The sequence below is a fragment of the Colossoma macropomum genome, unplaced genomic scaffold, assembly GCF_904425465.1.
Source record: "Colossoma macropomum unplaced genomic scaffold, Colossoma_macropomum, whole genome shotgun sequence".
Classification (NCBI taxonomy): Eukaryota; Metazoa; Chordata; class Actinopteri; order Characiformes; family Serrasalmidae; genus Colossoma; species Colossoma macropomum.
In genome coordinates, this window is record NW_023494805.1 from 28187010 (window position 1) to 28205800 (window position 18791).

Here is an 18791-nt window from a genome sequence, read left to right on the forward strand (position 1 = left end):
CAAAATGTTCTTTGAGTGTTCATGCTTCTATATAGAACCAATTACTTTACTAAAGAACCCGTGATGAACCATCTTTTGTAAGAGTGTAGAGCCCTTTTTGGTGCTATATAAAACCACATAAAACCTTTTCCATCAATCTGAAGAACAATTTTACCACGTGGAGAGCGCTTTAAGCATGCAAATGGTTCTTTGGGTGTTCATGGTTCTATATAGAACCACTGCCTTTACCAAAGAACCCTTTTTTAAGAGTGTAGATCTTTATAGTGTACTTGGGTACTCTTTGCTCTACTAAGTATGCTCTCATTCATTAATTAGATTATGAGGTCTTGTTAATGAGATGTTTTCCTGACAAGAAACAAGTGAATGTGAGGTTAATATTTGACTTTTTTGATGCTTTTCATTCTTTTAGTCCTCCAATAAGCAGACATTCATATTATTGTCAGGTTACACCCTCACTATGATTAATAAAGCTAGACGTCAGACCAGCAGGTAATCACCTCCAAATCTATGGAAAAAATGCCACCCATCGTACCCGCTGTGGTGCAGCAGATACCTATTGATTCTAATCTTCTGAGAACATACTCTACAGTCTATGTGCGCACGCACTTGTATGTTTGTGTGTGTGTGCAACATATAAAGCCATGCATTCTTTTGGTCAGAGATTCAGTCATTCTTACCTCAGTCTACCTGACCTTCCAGCTCTCTCTTCTGCCTTGGCACATCAATCTGGTAAGACACTACAGTCACAATGAACTAACACTGAGACCTTATAGCACAGCATACTGATACAGACAAGCTAAAGTTCACTTCACCTTAATTTTTTCTAGTATGTTTATTACTGAACTTTTTACATGTACCACAACATAATTACTCAAGCAGTTATAAAATGTAGAATATTCTGTCAGCGGTTTTCAGAAGTTGAAGAATAAGTGAATTGTTTCATTGGCACAATGTACAGCATCAGTAGTTAGATCAACAGTCTTTCTACAAAATGTATTTTTAGTAGTTTAGTAGTAGTTTTTAATATTTTAATGATTTCCTTCAGTGTTATCTTAGTAGTATTGTTATTATTTTAGATCATTAACCATGGCAACCAAGATGGTCATCCAGCAGCCCAAGCCACTTGTAGTGGCTCCAGGTGCAGACCAGTGGAGTTCCAGCATCTGCGAGTGTGACAACGTCAATGACTGTGAGTATTTCATCAGAACCGGTCACTCTCATTCTGGCACTGAATTCTGTTGAATACAGTTCTGTTCTAATATTCTTGTCCTTTAATGGTTTTTATTGGCTGCTTAACTTAATGAATCATTTCTGTGAATGATGCAAATGTGAAGAATCATTTTTGAAATTTAAGCGACCTCCATATAATTAAAGCTTTTTCACAGATTTATTCCTCCAAGCCAAGAACCATTTAGAAATCTTTATTGTTAAGAGATTTTTTAAAGAGTTTTTTTTTAAGAGTTATGTTTTGTACATGTGCAGGTTGCTTTGCATTGTGGTGCTTCCCTTGTTTTGCCTGCATCACTGCCAGAGACCATGGCGAGTGTCTGTGTCTGCCTCTGCTGGAGAGTTTCGGCCTCATCCCCCCCATTACCATGGCCATGAGGGTCTCCGTCAGACGCACCTATGGCATCGAGGTAAACAGGCTTCAGAATGGGACTTCCACAGTGGTTCATCTTTGTTCAAGTTCTTCATTCCTATACCAGCTAATTGACAGTTTATCAGTTTACACACCTTGCAGTCAGAGGCATATAATATAATATAATATAATATAATATAATTTATTCACATATAATATATTCACATATAACATAATCATATATATGGAGAAAAAACAACAAAAAATGGATATATGGTTTTGTTCTGACAGTGACGAAATGTGCAGTTTACATAAAAAAAACCTAAACATATGTACAGTCGTATGCAGAAGTTTGAACACCCCTGGTCAAATTACAGTTTGTTGATTTTCCAAGTGAAACATATTTCTATAATGTAAGAATAGCTCCATTAGTTTGCATTAAAGTCCCTGTAGTTATGAATAATAAGCCTTTGTATGAAATAAACCTTGATTATTAAGGGGTTAACTCATCCTACACAGTGAACACAATTAAATATGTCAATTGTCTGCAAATTCTAGTGCACAATTTCTATTTATGTGAGTTTAACAAATAAAATATGGCATGTGCCATTACATTTGCACAGGCCACATTTTATATTTTATTTTTTTTATTATTATTTTTTTCCTCCAAAATGTTAAAATCAGCAAATAACAGTAATTGTGCTTTAAACTGTGCAGAAGTGTGTTCTCTGTGGAAGATGTATATTTTTTGTTTACTTAGAAAATCAACTAAACATGACATTTGACCAGGAGTGTTGAAACTGTTGCATATGATTGTAGACGCTGCTGGAGCTAACTGAACCTTTTATTGTATGAACTCCTTCAAATCAGAGATGAATTTTATAGAATAAAATGTACTAATACAATTTTTGTTGTAATATAGACATTTTATCTATCACCTCAAATCAGGGCTGAATTTACTATGTCAGCAGACTGTGTGTTAGTGCCTTGGCCAGTTTTACTCATCTTCCTGCCTTGCTCTGTCCTCAGGACTCCATATGTAATGACTGTGTGTATGCCTGCTGCTGTGGCCCGTGCTCCTGGTGCCAGATACGACGTGAGCTGAAGGCCCGTGAGCACCCTGTCACACTCTTCCACAATCGAGCCAAATAATCATCCATCATGGTCATCATCACTATCTTCGTCACCAGGAGAACTGTTATCATTATCAGCATCATTCAAGAAACAACAGAGACTCTGACTGCAAAGCATCTATTGTATGGGCTAATCTCTGAAGTGACCTTTTGACTCAAAAATGCGCCTGATCCGATCTTGTCTCACTCTCGTCACTGATCTGGTATGGGCTTTAGCATTGGCCACTTTGTACTCGCTGTTTGGGGTTCCGATCTGAGGTGTGAGGGAGTCACATGGACTGCAGTATTTGTCTCTCGGTTAAACTGCTCAACAGCTCACGAATGAAGATGAGAGCTTCCCAAAGTAGCATCCTGTAAAACATTCTGCTCCTCTTTTTAGTATTTATAAATTTTTCCTCTTAACGTTTCTCTCCTTTTTAGCATGTTCGATCACTAATGTTTAGTTAATGACCATTGCTGGTTCATTGTGCTGTCCTTGTTACCCCCTTAAACTGCAGGCTTATAAGCGATCACAGTGAATTATTTGGACGCTACTGTAAAATGCATTTGTAAGTATTGTAGTTATGAGAGTGAGAAAGTGCATTATAAGGAGTTCTTTTTTAATTTCAAATCCATTTACCAAAATTTTGTTTTTCATTTGCATGTATCACAGTGTAATGAAAAACAAACAATAAAAAGTGTCCTAAAATATTCTTTGGCTCAATTTTTAAAAATGAAAAATTATTGTCATGTTGTTCATATTATACATTATAATGTAATAACATGCTTTCAAGGTGAATTGTATATATGAGAAAGCAATGTGTATAAACTGTGTATAAGGTATCACAACATGTGATCACTTTATAAGAAAAACATATTGTTATGTATAGATAAATTGGGTCTTGTACTTTGTTCAGTAATCCTCAGATTAGACACTTCTAAATTGTTTATTTACTATGCATTAAGCTTTATTCATTATAACCTGCATTAGTAGATAATTGGATGTGTGTTGTGAGAAAAGCACTACTAATTGCATTATTAGTTGTTAAAATGCACAGTAAACACTTTAAGACATTCAGCACATTGTCACTGTCCAAAAACTATATTATTGCCAATTTTTATTTTATTTTTATCTTTTTGTATTTTTATACATCATGGACCAAATGCTCCTAAATCACTTGTAACAAAAGCTAATTAAATTAATTTACTTTAAAAGTTAAAAATATTTTTGTCTTTTACTATAAAATATATATATTTCACAATTATAATTGACAGCATTTATTCCAATGAGTTCTAAGAAGTGTGAAGTTTCTTGCTTTTCTTAGTTTATTATTTAAGAATTAATAATTTATTGCAGTGATAATGCATTGCTTAGTGCTTTGCACATAATAGACCTCCAACTATGTACTAATGCAGGTCGCAATGTAAGCGTAACGCATAGAAAAAAAAATAAGTGTCTAATTGGGTTTTTTTTATTAATGCCTTTTGCACAGATTATACATATTATGTTTTATTATGCATTATAACTTGTACAATTAGCTACTCAGTAATCCACATAAAACAGCAATAAACTCGACGCTACCTATAGCCTGTAGAATTAAATACTGCTAATTATGAACTAAATGTGAAATTGATGACAGAATATGCTGAATAGTTTGATAACACTGTCTTAACAAAGTCTTTATTGTGCATTATAACAACTAATAATGCAATTAATAGTAATTTTCACGTAACACACCTTCAGTTATGTACTAATACAGGCCACAGTGAATAAAACTTAATGCAAATTTGGACGTGTCTAATTTGGGCTAGTCCTGAGGCAGTGTTTTGGCAGATCCTGCCTGTGGATCCTGGAACAGTTACATGTTTTGGGACACCCTGTTCTGAACAGTGTCAGGTCATGTTGCAGGCGTGAGCCTCCAGATGTCTTCAGCGTTTGGCAGTGAATTTCAACCAGCCTGTTCTTTTTGAATGACAGCTCCTTACTGCGACACTCTGTCTAGCACCACATCCTTATTGTTCCTTTCAAGGGGTCACAGAGTTTTGACTTTGGTGAACTCTGAGGCCTCATCTGCTGTGACCACAGGGAGCAAGTACATCATCAGAGCAGGACTAATCTAATCCCTATGCAGAGAGGCATTCTGTAATAATAATAATAATAATAATAATAATAATAATAATATCAACAACAACAACAACAACAATAATAATAATAATAATAATAACAATAATAATAATAATAATATCAACAACAACAACAACAATAATAATAATAATCTGTTTTAATGGTTTACTTTCACATATATATGAATGTTAAAAATAACATTCCCTAAATGATTATTGATTTTGTTGTGCTGTTCTATGACAAAAACTAGACTGATTTATCGTGTTATAGTGTATAGATTGTTCTAGTGTTTGTTAACAACAATAGCCTCATAGCTTGAGTTCTAAACTAAAAAAGGAAAACTTGGATATCAAACATGTCTTGGTCGATGAACTACACCCAGGGTAAGTGCAAAACTGGGTAAATTAGATTTTTTGCTGAACTATTCTTTTGAAGAGCCATCCTAATACTTCACGAACTTTCACCATGGCCAGTTTAACTCTGGGCAGTTATTTTATTTTTTTTTTTGGTTATGTAGTTATTTTTTTCTGCTACAGTAACTATAATTATGTACAATTTTTGCCCTCACTAAATAGACATCTACCAAAGTTTTCTCTATAGGTACTTTGTATATTGTTTGTGTTTGTACACCTGACTGTTATGTGTATGTTCTTTGTATGTTAAATATTATTATGCACTTCCACCAAGAAAATTCTGCCATATGCCTGTTCATCTTACGGTCACACAACATACTGGCGAATAAACCATATTCTGATTCGGATTCAAAGAGACATATAATGTTATTCATATTTTTAACAGATTAAAGACTTGGAAATGATCTTTAAGTAAATACAGCTGTACATCTCACTCCTTAAGATTGTAAAAATATTCAAATTATTGAGAGAGGATGTACTGCCAAATGTGCTCCACACTCTTCTTTTCACTGTGAGAAGCATGGATCTATTCTACTTTCTGATCAGTGGAACAGATAAAATATTTCAACAAATGATTCAGATGGCTCCAGCCAACAGATGCCAACTGATGATCAGGGTTGTCATTTGCAGACACAGCTTCTGCACCAATTACAACACTAAACAAGACTTTATTTATTCATTCATTAGTTCATTTAGCTTTTAAACCCCAACCATATAACTCCACTGACACACCTTTGAAAAGGTACTCTGTGATTTTTCTTTGTGTGGAATGCCACAATTCACATAATCTATAGATCTGGCATTTTTCACAGTGTTTTTTCTCATTTACGTGCACCCGCCTGGCTGGACCAGTTACTGAAAAGCCTTTCTTTGATAAGCATCCCGCAGCATGCATGTACGCATACACATGTCTGAGTGCTCATCTATGTGTCTCTGTTGCACATGCTGACCTAAGTGTGTCTGTGTGAAGGCATCTTGGCATTCCTGGCCACCCCCCTGTCCCTGCCTTAATAAAGCCGCCCAGTTGGCCTTCCACAGTGTCATTCTACTGTAAGAGCTCTCCTTGGATTCATCTTACAGGTAAGACACCTGACTGCTGTAGACCTATACAATGATATGAGACAGAGCAGTTAGACAAAAGATTTTTGCCTTTAATTTAATTTTTCAGCACAAAAATGCATTAGGTTTTCCATTTATTGTTACTGCATGTATTACCAACAACTATTTTGTATCTATACTACACTATAATATTACTATAACCTTTTACTATTTAGTATTTCATCACTGTCAGAGCAAATTGTCTCCAAAATAGTAACTTCTTATGGGAAGAAGAAAACATTCTTAACTTGTAATGTAAGTCAATGTAATGAAATGTTTCTAAGTAATTATGGACAATTTCTATTGGCCCATTCATCAATTATCACAGAATCTAAAAAGCAGCTGGCAATTTCAAATAAAAAATGAAAAAAGAGGAGATACAAAGTTTTGGCTGTGATAATATGCTATATATTAAATAAAAGCAAATAAAACAAGTTATTATTCAGATAACTCAGCTATTTAACAGAACCTGTGGGTTGTTTTTGGTCACCATATTGTGCATGTGTTTTTCCCTCTTAAAGTCTTCACCATGGCAAGCAAGATGGTCATCCAGCAGCCCAAGCCACTGGTAGTGGCGGCTACCTCGGACCAGTGGTCCACCAGCATCTGCGAGTGTGAAAGCGTTAACGAATGTAAGTTGTAAAGCTGTGCACGCATTGATATAAACATATATTATATAAACCATACTAGGCCTCAAAATTATATAATTTATCATTTTAGATTAGAGCATCTTAGACAGGTGTAAAATATCGGCTTTGTTTAACCTCTTTCTGCAGCCCCCCTCGTGGCCATTCTTCCAGTAGAAGGGAAATCAACTTGATTTTTAATGAATTAATTAATTAATATAAAGAGATAAAAAGTTTTCCCTAAAACTCTGTTATCATATTAACTAGAACAATGCTGGCTCTCTGTGTGTGAAATATTGAACGGCTAGCAGCGAGCAATGAAGGGTGAAAGGGGAGGGTGCAAACCCACTGCTGAGAAAACAATGCACACCTCTACGCAGACAGCTGGACAGGGCAACAGCAGCTTTCTTAAGATCAAACAACCATACACAACTGCCACAAGAGAACTGAAATATATTATATCAGTGTTACTGAAGAAGACAAATCACTCATATTTCAACTGAGGGACCTCAAAGGCAGGCAGGAAGATGTTGTGAAAAAGAGTTAAATATGAGCAAACTGTACGTGTTGATATGGATGCACATGGAGGCAGCTAACAATGTAATACCTTTGCTTAGAAGTTCTCAGTCCAGTTCCCAGGGTCCTCTAGTCAGTCCACAAAGGTAGAGCACAAAGGTGGACTGGCTAGGGGCCCTGAGGATTGGTTTGATACACAAAGTACCTTCAAGTAGCATAGAAAGTAGCACATTGAAATTATCAGCTCTACAAATCTTTATATTTAATAGACAGTGATGTCTCAGTCATTCCTAAAGTTTCTGTGTGTTTTTGTATATGTAGGCTGTTTCTCGGTGTGGTGCTTCCCTTGCTTTGCCTGCATCACAGCGCGGGACCATGGCGAATGCCTGTGCCTCCCTCTCCTGGACTCATTCGGCCTTATCCCCCCAGTCACACTCTCCATGAGGGTGTCAATGCGCAAGCGCTACGGCATCACGGTAAGAACAGCCAGAACCTTCTCTTCCAACCAGTTACACAGCGTTAAATTCGAGAGCTTGTGAAATTGTTTAAAAGCTCATGTTATATTATTTATAGGCTTGATGAACCCACTTAATCAAGGCTGTTCTTTGGAAAAAGATGGATCTAAAACAATTGAATAGTCTGTAATCTCTGGGCAAACCTGATACATCGTCTCTCTCCTCTCTCTCTCCATCAGGACACTATCTGCAACGACTGTGTGTATGCCTTCTTCTGCGGCCCATGTAGCTGGTGCCAAATCAGGCGCGAGATGAAGGCCAGACTTCACCCTGTCACACTGTTCAACAACAGGCCAATGGGCTAAAGGCCTAGATCATCAGCTTCATCATCAACACCACCCTCGTATTATCAGCATCACCGTCCCTGGCATCATTACCATCACCAGCACAAGTGAAGAGAACATGTCTACCTATCATAACTTTTTTCCTTATTCTACTCATAATCTCGAATGCATGTGTGTCCTCATCAAATCTGAAGTCTTGATCATACCTCAGTCACACGCACACTGATCTGAGAGCAGTTTTCAGTTTGACAGGACGGTGGCATTTTGTCTAATCTCTGTTTATGCTGTGGAATGCTACTCACGTATGAAGACTGGAGTCTCTTGATCAGATAACCTCTATATTGTTGCCATGTCCACTAATACAAATATGTGTCCAAAGTGGTTCTCTGGGGTGATGTCATAGAAGAACCATTCCTTAAATTCCTTAAAGAACCTTTTGTAAATGAGAACCATTTAGGAACCTTGCACAATAATGTAACATATCAGCAGCGTTAGTAAAGTCATATTTGTTTAGATTATTGTATTTAACTAAGTCTAATTTAACTAAGAGTGGAATTGTGGGATTTTACTATGTTTGACATTTTAAGGTGATTATAGTTTGTCCACTACTGTACCCTACTGTTTCCAGACCTATAATTTGCTGCTTATTAATTTTTCTCACGAGCGCTCTCTCTCTCCCTCTCTCTTTCTCCCTCTCTCTCTCTCAGCTTAACTCTCATCACTGATGTTGAAGTGATTCCTGATTTATGGAAAAAATCACAGAATTTTGCTTTTATAAAGTTAAAAGTGAACCTTTCCCTCAACTGATGTGAAATCTATGTTTCAGTGACTATGAATAAAATTATTCAAAACAAAAGAACAGATTGTTGCTGTTTTATTTCATTTAAAAGAGGTTAGGCAATCTCAGCCGGTGCCCTTTCAGTAGCTTTAATATGCAAACCATTAGGGAACAGAGCAATTCAGAAATCAAGTTCCTTGTTCATATTCAAATAGTCAGAGGAGTCTGATAATGAGGCTTTAGTACAGGTACATTTAGATTCATTTGCAGCTAGGAGGCTACAGCCTAGGACTGGAGGCTACAGGTAAGTAGACACTACAATTAAAATTGTCTTTTTTCCAATAAGTTAATTATTTAGTAGCTATTTTATATTTTATGAACACTTTTAGATTTCAGTGCATTATAGGGAGAGAACGCAGTGTAAAGTGTATCAGTGTAAAGTGCAAATATATTTCATGGTATCCTGATGAGTAACATTAACAATCACTTTACGTGTCGCTACACAGTCTAAATCAGGGGTTGTCAATTCTGATCATGTAGCACAGGCGCAATTCGGGTGGGGGGTGGCTGCAGGGGGGATGAACGAGTCTTCTCCACTTTTTACCTGTGATCATTTGGGGGGTCACAAGATGGTGATTAAGAGTACATAGCAGAGATGCAAAAGGGCTGTCAGACCTCAAATATTATATTGGTATCGGTCAATTACATTTTAACATTTTAACTTTTCCACTTTGTTACAATACTATGATGTTGTAAGATGTATATTTTGACGTATGCCATAAGAGTTGCTAACAGGCCTTCTTCTGAATAATCATCATTTTTCTCATCGTTGGGGTATTTTGCTAAAATGTTTATAAAAAACATGCACATCAGAACACTGAACCTTGAACACTGAGAATTAACTCCACAGTCTATAAACCTTTATGTTTTTATTTAGTCCATCCCAGGACCATGGCAACTCTGGCATCATGTGTGGTCTTTCAGCAGCCTCAGACCTCATCTCTTGCAGCCATTAACTCCAACCAGTGGAGCACAGGCATCTGCGGCTGTTTCGATGACTGCAACGTCTGTGAGCTTCCCTGTTTTCATTGCTTCTCTAATGTTATAGAATGATGTATTGTTGATGATAGTATTTTATCTTATATATGAATCCTCTGCGTATGTATCTCCACACTCCACAAGTTCAGATAAAAACTGAAACCATTGGGTCCAATATTTGAAAAATCTGTTTATTTTTAAATGCAGATATCTAATGAAGGTTGAAAGACAAATATTTAACATTGTTGGAAAATGGAAAAATAATAAAAAAAAAGAAATGCTAAAAGGTCTACGGAAAAATAATCAAAAACATGGCTAAAATGATTAAGCATGGTTCTTTGTCTTCTCTCTCCACACACTCACTGTGTTCCCTTAATATCTAATTGAAAAATACAAAATGCTCAGTCACAGTCTCAGGCCTGCTTCTCCATCAGCTTTCGATACAAACCCACCTTGTAACCTGTCCACTCTACCCAAAAGTGACACCCTCGGACCACACCTTGTCCCGTGTTGGATCCTTGATCTCTTACGGATCTCACATTTCACTGAGACAAGAAAAGAATTGTTCCCATACTCCAGCATCATTTCCACCTGAATAAAATATATCACATTTGCGATACAGTCCTTGATTCAAATGATGTATACATTTGAGTCAAGTAAAGTCAGTGCATTGCTTTTTTCAGTGTAACGATGCCATAACCACAGAAGGACAAGTTATTTTGTGATTCCTGATTTACTTTATGCCAGTGCTAATGTTTCTGTGAGTGGTACCTCATGATGCTCAACAAGGCCTCAATGTCACTGCGTTTCTGAAAAAATAAACAACTAGGTGAGAAGTTGCAACGTTGAGCGAGCTTTAAAGAATGTTGCCAACAATTCCATTCAGCCCAATAAGAAACTACAGCACACAACTTAGTTAACTTTGTTTTTGTCAAAACATGCATTTAGAGTGCTTTACTTATTTCAAATGATGCTTATTTAGTGTGCACATATAAGGTCACATTGTTAAGATAGATCAAGTGTCATTTTTGTTTATAATTTACATTACTACACCACTGTAACCTATGCCACTACACTGTAAAAATGGCATGTCAGCTCAACCTAAAAAATGTACTTCATGTGGGAAAAAGTAAATTAACAAATTGTATTCAACCTAAATAAATTACCTAATTTCATTCAACCTAAATAAATACTTTGAATGTCTTTCAATCAAAGCAATTTTTTGAGTTGAATAAAACTAGTTAATTTGCTTGTTACCACTTGAAGTAAATTTGTTAAGTTGAACTGCTGAGACATTTTTACAGTGTAGTCACGGTAGCATGGCTAAAGCTGCTCTGAGTGATTTGCATTTGCATTTACATTTACATTCACATTTACGGCGTTTAGCAGACGTACTTAAAGTGCCTTGTTGTCCATTTAGAGAATGTATTCCAGCTAGTAGAAATAGGTTGAGCTAAGATACTGCCAGAAACATGAGTCGAGTATAATAATAACCCAAAAGACAGGAAAGGTCAGGAGCCCATTTCTTTGTCCCAGTCTCAGTCTTGGAGTGCTGGAATAATTTATAACGTATACGTACAATTTTTGCTGTGTCACTCTTAATGGCAAAATTTAAGTGGCATGCTCTCTGCATGCCAAATGTTGGCACATTTGTACACCTTTAAAAACTATGGTTTTGAATTTTTAGGTGCTGCACAAGGTTTTAAGTGTAAAAATCATTCATACCGATACATATATGAAGTTAAACGACTCACAAAAAAGTATCGCAAAAGTATTATGCACCAACATAATTCACCTCACAGTCAGACTTTCCAACAGGGGACCAGCCCTTCCTTCTCAGACCTCTGCCACAATTCTAACCTTGCTTTATTCTTCATAGTATACTATACATTAAGACTTCATTGATTCATTTCTCATCTATGTGTAATTTTTAAATTTTACAGGCTGCTTTGCAGCATGGTGTTTCCCTGTGTTTGCCTGCTGCACAGCGTCTGACTTTGGAGAGTGCTGCTGTCTGCCCATAATGGACATTCCCTGCATGACTGCCCAGTGTTTAGGAGCGTGTTACACTCCTCCAATTTCTATTGCTTTAAGGGCCTCTGTGCGCAATCGATATGGCATACAGGTGGGTATGGGTTTATGGCTTAAGTGGCCTCCTTTTCAAGAACTACTACTAGCTTATTAAAGCCCAAACATTGTGAGAAAATGCTAAGGAAATAGATCATGTTCTATGGATGCTAGTGAACCAAGTGAACTTTTTATTCTTCATTATTTGCTGATGTCTTCTATTTTTGCTAACTTATCACTTTAAATGTTTTGAATCATCATTTTAAATACAAGATTAAGACAACACAAGTAAACACAAACTGCAGCTTTTAAATGATCATTCCATTTCTTAAAAATAAAGATTTATTCAAAATCTATATCACCCATGTAAAAAGTAATTGACTCCTAAACATAATAACTGATTGTGCCAGCCTTGGCAGTAACTGCACTCAAAACGTTTGCGAGAACTTGTCTTTTACATTGCTGTGGAGGAATGTTGGCGCACACTTCTTTGCAGAATCGTTTGAATTCAGCTACATTGGAGGGATTCAAGCATGGATTGCCTGTTTAAGGTCTTAATTTAAGGTCTTAACCTTAATTTAGTTTCTTCTGAGCCGTTCAGAAGTGGACTTGCTTGTGTGCTTCATATAATTGTCCTGCTGCATAACCCAACTGCGCTTGTAACGGGACCCATGTCTTTTAGAAAGTTCCACCATTGACTCATCAGTCCCCAGAATATTATCCCAAAAGTCTTGGAGGTCATCTAGATGTTTTTTGGCAAATATGAGGCAAGTCTTTGTGTTCTTTTTGGTCAGCAGTGGTTTGCACCTTGCAGCTCTCCCATGGATGCAATTTTTGCCCAGTGTCTTTTTGATTGTGGAATTGTATACACTATCCTTAACTGAGGCAGGTGAGGCCTGCAGTTGTTTAGATATTCATCTAGGTTCTTTTGTGACCTCCAAGATGGGGCATTGACACTCTCTTGGTGAAATTTTTACATTTCTGGGAAGGTTTACTACAGTTCCATGTTTTCTCCATTTGTGGATAATGGCTCTCACTGTTGTTTACTGGAGTCCCAGAGCCTTAGCAGACTAGTAGATTTCAAAGACTTTTGTGCCTGTATTTGTATCTCTTTAGAACGTGGCATCATGTGATGCTTTTTGAGATCGTCTAGCCTGCTTCACATTGCCAGACAGGTTATGTTTAAGTAATGTTTAGATTCAGCACGTCTGGCAATAATCATGCCTGGGTGTGGCTAGTGAAACTGAATCCAACAGTCAATTAAATTTGGTTAACTGGTTAATTTAGTCGCTAAGGGGGCAATTACTTTTTCACCTACAGCCCACTAGCGCTGAATAACATTTTTCCTTCAACAAATGGAATTATCATTTAAAAACAGTATCTTATATTTACTTAGGTTATCTCTGTCTAATATTAAAAGTAGTTTGATGATCTGAAACATTCCACAAATGCAAAAATAGAAGAAATTGGGAAGGGGGCAAATACTTTTTCACAGCATTCTAAATTAAAATCTGAACTTACTGTAGTGCTCACATCTCTAGCATCTCTGTTTAAATATAATATGCTTCAGAAGATCAACGGTCTAATAAAGCACACTATCACTGTTCTAACAAATAGTTATGACAGTTATATGGCATTGACGTATTAACCACCTTTAGTGGTTTTATGACTAGAAAACTAGTTTTGTTTTAAAATGAAATTGCACAAACAGTTAAAATAGGTATATAAATCACTGAAAATCAATGATCTAACTGTGCTTCTACAGGGCGACATGGCCTCTGACTGTCTCTATGCTACTTTCTGCAATGTTTGCTCCTGGTGCCAGATTGCCCGGGAGATAAAGAGGCGCCGTACAACTTTCACTTTAGTCAACACCCAGCCAACGGTTATTGCTCCTCCACCTATGATGGTGGCACCCCAGGCAGCTGTTATGGCCTCCCGGTCTACCATGGTCTCCCAAACTGCTGCAACCACATGGATGGGCTGAGGTTAAAGGGCCCATTACTTCTATATTTTTATTTTGTATTTTAATTTTTCTCCTGAAGCCTGTTTATAGTAATTATGTAGTTTTAAAAGACCAAAAACAGTCATAATTGACTTTTACCTGATTATTTTCTAACTTCTCTTTATCTTTTAGCATTAAACATGAATGTTTCTATTACTGTGTTGCTAGGAGTAATGATGTAAATAACCTCTTTCATGATTGACTGACCTGTATTGTTCCTCATTCAAAAAGCAACTCAGGCTTAAACACTCCTTATAACTTCAAGATGCTGAAGGCAAAGAAAGCAGAAAAATGTAAATGCATTGTGAATAAACAATTCGTTCAAAAGAATCAGTTTTTTCACCTTTTTTAAATCTTTTGGATTTTTTTTCTAGAAAATGAAAATGTTATCAACCATATTAAAGAAGCAAGAGAACTACATTAAACTCTGTCATTTTTAAAAGTGTGATGAAGTGTGATGTTTTATGATAGGGGCCTTGAACAAGTGTGTTGGGCATCTGTGCTAGCTTGAGTGTCAAACTACTAAAAGTCTACACTGTCATTTGTAATAAGTGGCTTTGTTTCTTATAACTAAATACTTGCTGCCTGATTATCTGTAAGTAATTGTAAGTAATTGGACTGTTATATTTTATATTTTCTCCACATTGTATTTAAAACGAAATGATCATGAACTTAAGGTGAAACATGAGTTTTAATCCAAGGAGATCTGCATCTGTTTTGTTTGAACCATACAGAAATCAGCCCTTTTTATTTATTCTTTTATGTGTATGTGTGTGTGTATATATATATATATAGAGAGAGAGAGAGAGAGAGAGAGAGAGAGAGAGAGAAAGGAAGCTGCTGTTTTCCATTTCTTACAAATGACAGTGGTGCATCTCAGACTTCCACAAGGCCTAGTGATGATTTTTCTCATAAAATTGGTCCCACCCATTTGAAATCAAAATGTGATTGATTCCGCTGCCCCTTCATAATTATGTTGGTCGTTAATCTGATGTAATGTAAGGCCTTCAGTCCAGCTCTTGTTGTCCTACCCAATAGAAGAGCTCGCTTAGCTGTATTGACCCAGATACCACAGGCAAAAAAAATCCTGATTCAATCATTTTCCGTTGGATTTTTAACCTTTTATGTTTCCTGGACCCTGTGGGTTTTCCAGTGATAAAGTGAATCGGTTCAAATTTAAATATTTTATTGCCATTTGAGTCAGTGCTTGACTAAGAGGAACCTGTTTCAGTGCTGCTCAAACACACACACAATATACATTCATACATGTAACATTTATTGTGGCAGTGAAATAACATCACATATTTGACATATAAAATAAAATAACATTTTAAATAAAATAAAGTTAAAACACATTAATATATTTGACTTAAAATGACAAGGGTAAAACTGAGGAGTGGAGTTTAATGTTCTGATAGTGTTCTGTATAAAATGCTTTAGTTGGCAGATGTACCTGCTCATGGTACTGTTTCACAGATAAGGTGCTTTGATTTTGGGATCATAAGTAGGTCATTTTTTTTCTATAATTCTGGCACAGGTTTATCTATATCTGGATTATCTGTCCATAACACTGTGTCCCAGAACTCTACAGGCATTGATGTACTTCAGCAAACTTTACTCAGGCCTTTCTGTTCTTGAGGCTTACTAGTGTTTATATCTTGTGGTAAATTCTCTGAAATTACATCGGCATGTTCTCCTCTTTGTCATAGGCCTTGACACATTTTTGTGACATGCTGCATGTTCCTGAACTGTTGTTCTCCATGACTGAAAGTACTCTTTGGTCATCCAGGACTCTGTTTTTCTGGGGGCGTGCCAAGTTGTTTGTAATTAATGAACTCACTGACATTTTGTTGGCCTTCATTCAGCTGCTGATGTCACTTGAGGGGAAGTGGAATATCTAGATTCAACTGTAGACATATGTTAGATCTGTAATGCATAAGGATACAAAAATGGAAAGTTAAAGCCAATTGTCAGCTTACTGTGTTTGTACTTAAATGTAAGTTTTGTTAATATGTTCTGTTATAATGTGTAGGCGTGTTTATTGAGAGTATCTGATTAACTGAGGCGGTGCTGAATCTGGGCACATAGCTGTAATACTTGACATTTCTGTCAAGGCATGTAGAAGTAGAAGCTTTAACCCATTAATGTCCATATCTGAAATTTAATGGTCCTTCGGTAAATATGTTCTGGGCGCTTGTCTGAGCACAAATCTTGAGAAAAAAGTTGCTTTATATGGCAACAAGCAACTGAACTAGTGGCTAAATTGCTGTAGGCTGAAGTAGGCAGATATACACAAATGAGTTGGTATTTGCATGATATCACAAAAACACTGAATTCAAAATGGACTGTGTTTGCAGCTTACTTTCCATAAATGGACTGTACACTGTAACAAGTGGCTCATCAGATCTACTTAAAAAAATCATGTGGTAACAAGTTAATTAACTAGTTTTATTCAACCTAAATAAATACTTTGAATAAAGGCTTCTTTTATTTTTTTTAGGTTGATCTGATGAGCCATTTTTTACAGTGTAGTTGATTGACAAGAATTGGTTAATGTTCATCTGAAAGAGGGAATCTTTAAGTCTTTAAAATTCTTTTCAAATACAATTTGGTCATCTAGGAAGCATATATCCAAAACATCAAAAATGTTGCCAATACTGAAATATGAACTGCCTTGTGTGTGCAATGACTCTAGGTGCTGAAATATGCTCACACTTTGGCAGAGGCACCTTAATGTCACTGTGACATTACATTACTCAGTCCTTTTTGGAATAATGAAAACATGTTTCAGTGTTTTGAATTTATGATTCTGTCTGGGGATGGCACGACCATGACCTCTGAAAAATAATTCAAATCATTTGAAACCACAATAGGCTAATCCACAGGGATTTTGGATTTGAACATGTGCCTGTATTCCTCAGGGCAGGATATTGTTGTACCTGGTTGATAGGAACAGAAGGGAGCAATAGAGAGAGAGAGAGACAGGAAGCTGGCTTTCTCTGATAAAGCTCATGCACTGACTCATGCACTGGATTCATAATCGCCATTAAATCTGCTTTTGTTTTTCTTTTGGCTCCTCTCCTTCTCTTCTGTACTTCTCACCACTATAATAAAAATAGAAAAATAGCAATTGAGAACGTAAAGCTCTCTCTCTCTTTATCTCTCTCTCTCTCTCTCTCTCTCTCTCTCTCTCTCTCTCCCTCCCACACACACACATACACACACTCACTCCCACACACACACACACACACACACACACATATTGAAACACATGAACACTCACTCTCACACATAACACACAAAGACACACAAACACACGTGAAGACACAGGCACAGAGACATGGAAACACACATAAAGACACACGCGCCCACTCACACATACACACACACACACACTCAAACACATGAACGCTTACTCTCACACACATAACACACAAGGACACACATGCACTCTGACACACTGACATGCATGAAGACACTGACACACAAACACACATACACTGACACAGACACACACAAATACTCACTCTCTAACACAATGACACACATACAAAGGCATACACAAACACACTGACACACACGCTCACACAGAAACACACACACACTCATACAAACAAATACCTGCTCAGAAAACCATTGAGAACATATGACTACACACTAACCTTCGGAATGCCACATTTCTGTTTGTTGAGAGATAAAATTGATTCTGAGAAGCACTATAGGAGCAGAGGTTATTCTCAACATCAGTTCAGATTTTTGTTAAGTCATTGTTACGAGTGAGATTGCCTTGCCTTTGGGCACAATTATAGCAAAAGGCAACTCATCACTGATCATTTAGTTTTTCCAAAAAAACTGTACTTTGTGGTGAAAACAGTACATGTTCAAGTGAGGACCAGCAAGATCTTCACTTCAGCAAGATTGTTATGTTGTTCTATTATTGTAAAGGCATTGGTCCTTACAGGAATAGCAAGACAAGCACCACACACAAACACACACCCACACCCGCACCCACACATCCACACACACATACACATACACAGACACACACACACACACACACACACACACACACACATACACACACACAACACACAAACACACATTAAGAAACAGGCACAGTGACACGCAAATACACATAAAGACACACACACTCACATACAAACACACATACACATTCACATACTGACACACACAGACACAGAAACACCCACTCACAAACACATGAACATATGCTCTCACACACATAACACACAATGACACACAGATACATAAAAACACAAACGCACTCTGACACACTAACATGCACAAACACACTGACACACAAACACACATACAATGACAAAGACACACACAAGCACTTACTCTCTCACACAAAAAACACACATACAATGACATACACAAACACACTGACACACACACACACGCTATTATGTTCTTTTCATTATGGATGCAGTGCCTTGCAAAAGTATTCAACCCACTTAAATGTCATCAAATTTATCTGGATTACAAGTAACACTTATACAGATTTTTCTGGCAAGTTCTTAAAAAAAATATAACTGAAAAATGCTATTTGCATAAGTATTCAACCCCTTCAGACTACTACTTGGTAGGAACACCTTTTGCTGCAGAATCAAT

General features: G+C 36.8%; 3 protein-coding genes across 3 annotated transcripts; all 3 read left to right on the forward strand.

Annotated features, from left to right (window-relative positions):
• Window positions 1–676: 676 nt before the first annotated feature.
• Window positions 677–3641, forward strand: LOC118826213 (cornifelin homolog B-like). Its single transcript, XM_036597116.1, has 4 exons — window positions 677–729; window positions 1077–1189; window positions 1483–1637; window positions 2609–3641. Exons 2-4 carry the CDS (start codon window positions 1087–1089, stop codon window positions 2729–2731), a joined length of 381 nt encoding a protein of 126 aa, XP_036453009.1. The 5' UTR covers window positions 677–729; window positions 1077–1086; the 3' UTR covers window positions 2732–3641.
• A 2570-nt stretch (window positions 3642–6211) lies between these two features.
• On the forward strand, window positions 6212–8289 carry LOC118826221 (cornifelin homolog B-like). Its single transcript, XM_036597124.1, has 4 exons — window positions 6212–6309; window positions 6849–6959; window positions 7791–7945; window positions 8164–8289. The coding sequence occupies exons 2-4, from the start codon at window positions 6857–6859 to the stop codon at window positions 8287–8289; spliced, it is 384 nt and encodes a 127-aa protein (XP_036453017.1). The 5' UTR covers window positions 6212–6309; window positions 6849–6856.
• Window positions 8290–9326: 1037 nt separating this feature from the next.
• LOC118825391 (placenta-specific gene 8 protein-like) lies at window positions 9327–14138 on the forward strand. The gene is made up of 4 exons (XM_036595977.1): window positions 9327–9350; window positions 9984–10115; window positions 12028–12209; window positions 13917–14138. The coding sequence occupies exons 2-4, from the start codon at window positions 9998–10000 to the stop codon at window positions 14136–14138; spliced, it is 522 nt and encodes a 173-aa protein (XP_036451870.1). The 5' UTR covers window positions 9327–9350; window positions 9984–9997.
• The last annotated feature ends 4653 nt before the right edge of the window (window positions 14139–18791 follow it).

What these genes read in the sequence shown, in the direction of transcription:
- LOC118826213 (XM_036597116.1), top strand. Translation starts at nt 1,087, where the DNA reads ATGGCAACCAAGATGGTCATCCAGCAGCCCAAGCCACTTGTAGTGGCT. An exon ending in GTGTGACAACGTCAATGACT is followed by an intron (nt 1,190 to 1,482) that starts GTGAGTATTTCA and finishes GTACATGTGCAG; the next exon opens with GTTGCTTTGCATTGTGGTGC. An exon ending in GACGCACCTATGGCATCGAG is followed by an intron (nt 1,638 to 2,608) that starts GTAAACAGGCTT and finishes CTCTGTCCTCAG; the next exon opens with GACTCCATATGTAATGACTG.
- LOC118825391 (XM_036595977.1), top strand. Translation starts at nt 9,998, where the DNA reads ATGGCAACTCTGGCATCATGTGTGGTCTTTCAGCAGCCTCAGACCTCA. An exon ending in TTTCGATGACTGCAACGTCT is followed by an intron (nt 10,116 to 12,027) that starts GTGAGCTTCCCT and finishes TAAATTTTACAG; the next exon opens with GCTGCTTTGCAGCATGGTGT. An exon ending in GCAATCGATATGGCATACAG is followed by an intron (nt 12,210 to 13,916) that starts GTGGGTATGGGT and finishes GTGCTTCTACAG; the next exon opens with GGCGACATGGCCTCTGACTG.
- LOC118826221 (XM_036597124.1), top strand. Translation starts at nt 6,857, where the DNA reads ATGGCAAGCAAGATGGTCATCCAGCAGCCCAAGCCACTGGTAGTGGCG. An exon ending in GTGTGAAAGCGTTAACGAAT is followed by an intron (nt 6,960 to 7,790) that starts GTAAGTTGTAAA and finishes TTGTATATGTAG; the next exon opens with GCTGTTTCTCGGTGTGGTGC. An exon ending in GCAAGCGCTACGGCATCACG is followed by an intron (nt 7,946 to 8,163) that starts GTAAGAACAGCC and finishes TCTCTCCATCAG; the next exon opens with GACACTATCTGCAACGACTG.